The following is a 1,888-nucleotide window of genomic DNA, read 5'->3' as shown; positions in this document are numbered from 1 at the left end:
ATGCCCACCCTTCCCGGCCACGCACCCCCCCCCCCCATGGAGAATGGCAGACCTGCAGGCTGCATACAAGTGATCTCGGCGGGATCGCTTGTACATAACATGCGGAGGCTTCTCTGCTGTACATTTAGCTTTGCTTGCCCAAAGAAGGGCTAAATGTCAAAAACAACTAGCCGCCCGGCGCTCGGAACTGCATGTGTTCGGCATCAGGAGATAGGAAGTCCACATCCCTGCTGACCCTCTACTCCCTGCTGCCCCACGGCTGGGCCTTGGTTGGTCTTGTGGGAAATCCGGCCCTGCCACTATGATTAAGCCCAGGTGGTGAAACGTGAGATAGAGATACTATGGTGGTGTATACCTTGTATTTTGAACTTTGCATTGAATTTACAATAATAAAGTTGGATTTTTACGGACCTCGGTTTCATGCAACTGATTGGAGAGATATTGCATGCATTGTGATGCGATGCAATTTAAAAAAAAAAAAGGCACATGCTCTTCATTAAGTGTGATTTAGCTGTGGTAGGTAGCCTATTCATATAAATGGACTGCCCTACCACAATGCACCGCAATGCATCTTGCAGCTGACCTGTGAATGGGGGCTTAGCTCTTTCAAGTTTTTATTGCTGTTCCCCATTGGCGAGATTCTCCCTTTTTTTTTGTATTGGTGACCATTGTCATCTTGAAGGAAAGTGAGGGGAAATTGAAGGTTTTATAATTGTCCCCAGAACAAAAGGTTAGGGGAAATCCTTCAATGGGGACATCTGTTTTGGGGACAACAGTCTAAGAGGGGAATACTATATAACTATATAATACTATCAAAAACAATTTTGGTTATTTAAAATTGCTTTCCTCTTACTCAGTTCTCTGTTTCTCCCATAACAGTCATATCATCCTGATGCTTGCTGACGACATGGCTTGTAACCCGAGGAACCCCAAGCCAGCCACCGTGTTTAGCCACAAAAATATGGAACTCAATGTTTATGGCGATAACGTGGAAGTTGACTACAGAGGTTATGAGGTATACGGTGGGAAGTTGGGGGGTGTGGGGGTTGGACTCGTATTGGGATCCTTTGACAGGATCTGTGAATGGAGAAACTGCTAGCCCCATCACCTACTGTGAAAAGAAGTGCAGTGATGTCCATTGACACTTCCTCCCGTCCATTTTACTGCATGTCTGTACCTCGGTATGGCCGACAGGAACAGTCAAGAGGAGCCAGAGCACTGCCCCCGTAATCTAATGATTGGGATTGCAATGCTTTACTGGCTCCTATACAAAAAATAACTCATTTTCTTTTTTATGAAGCGCAAATGTATTATTTTTCTACAAAATGTGGAATTAATCTTTTAAGGCTTGTTCACACCTACACCTTAGGTGCAATTAGGTATTCCTGCATCAGGAACTTGCGATTTCCTGCAGCAGGAATCCCAAATATATCGCTTGCAAGCAGCATGTGTCACCCGTTCAAGTTAATGATCGTGTGACGACCACCACATTTGAAAGCGCCAGAATGCTGGCACTCCGCATGTGATCGTATGTGATATGATTACATGTGTTTAGGACTAATTCACTATCCTTGGACAGATCGTGCGTTCAGGGATAGTGATCTATTTCTAACTCCAAGTAATCGTATTACATGCGGAGTGCCAGTGTTCTGCCGCTTTCAAATGCGGCCGCTGTCACCCGATCATTCACTTGAATGCATGACTGCTGGTGCTTGTAAAAGGCGTATTCTGCAGGATATAGCAAGCTCTTGATGCACGAATACCAAATCGCACCTAAAGTGTAGGCGAGAATGAAGCCTAAATGTGTCCGTTTTTTTATATCCGGATGTTTTGAGATCTGAATGATAAGCACCATAGGATGCCCGATTGTATTAATGTTCTAAACCCC

General features: G+C 44.8%; 1 protein-coding gene across 1 annotated transcript in view; it reads left to right on the top strand.

The window, feature by feature from the left end:
- Positions 1–1,888, top strand: part of PIGK (phosphatidylinositol glycan anchor biosynthesis class K) — a 102,490-nt gene that overhangs the window by 16,153 nt on the left and 84,449 nt on the right. The window contains exon 4 of the mRNA XM_018559867.1: positions 880–1,015. Within this exon, the coding sequence (XP_018415369.1) occupies positions 880–1,015 (136 nt within the window). The remainder of the gene's footprint in view (positions 1–879; positions 1,016–1,888) is intronic.

This window comes from Nanorana parkeri, unplaced genomic scaffold, assembly GCF_000935625.1.
Source record: "Nanorana parkeri isolate BGI_ZX_2015 unplaced genomic scaffold, ASM93562v1 scaffold418, whole genome shotgun sequence".
NCBI classification, from domain to species: Eukaryota; Metazoa; Chordata; class Amphibia; order Anura; family Dicroglossidae; genus Nanorana; species Nanorana parkeri.
The sequence above is the reverse complement of the archived record's forward strand: the minus strand, read 5'-3'. Positions and strand labels throughout refer to the sequence as shown.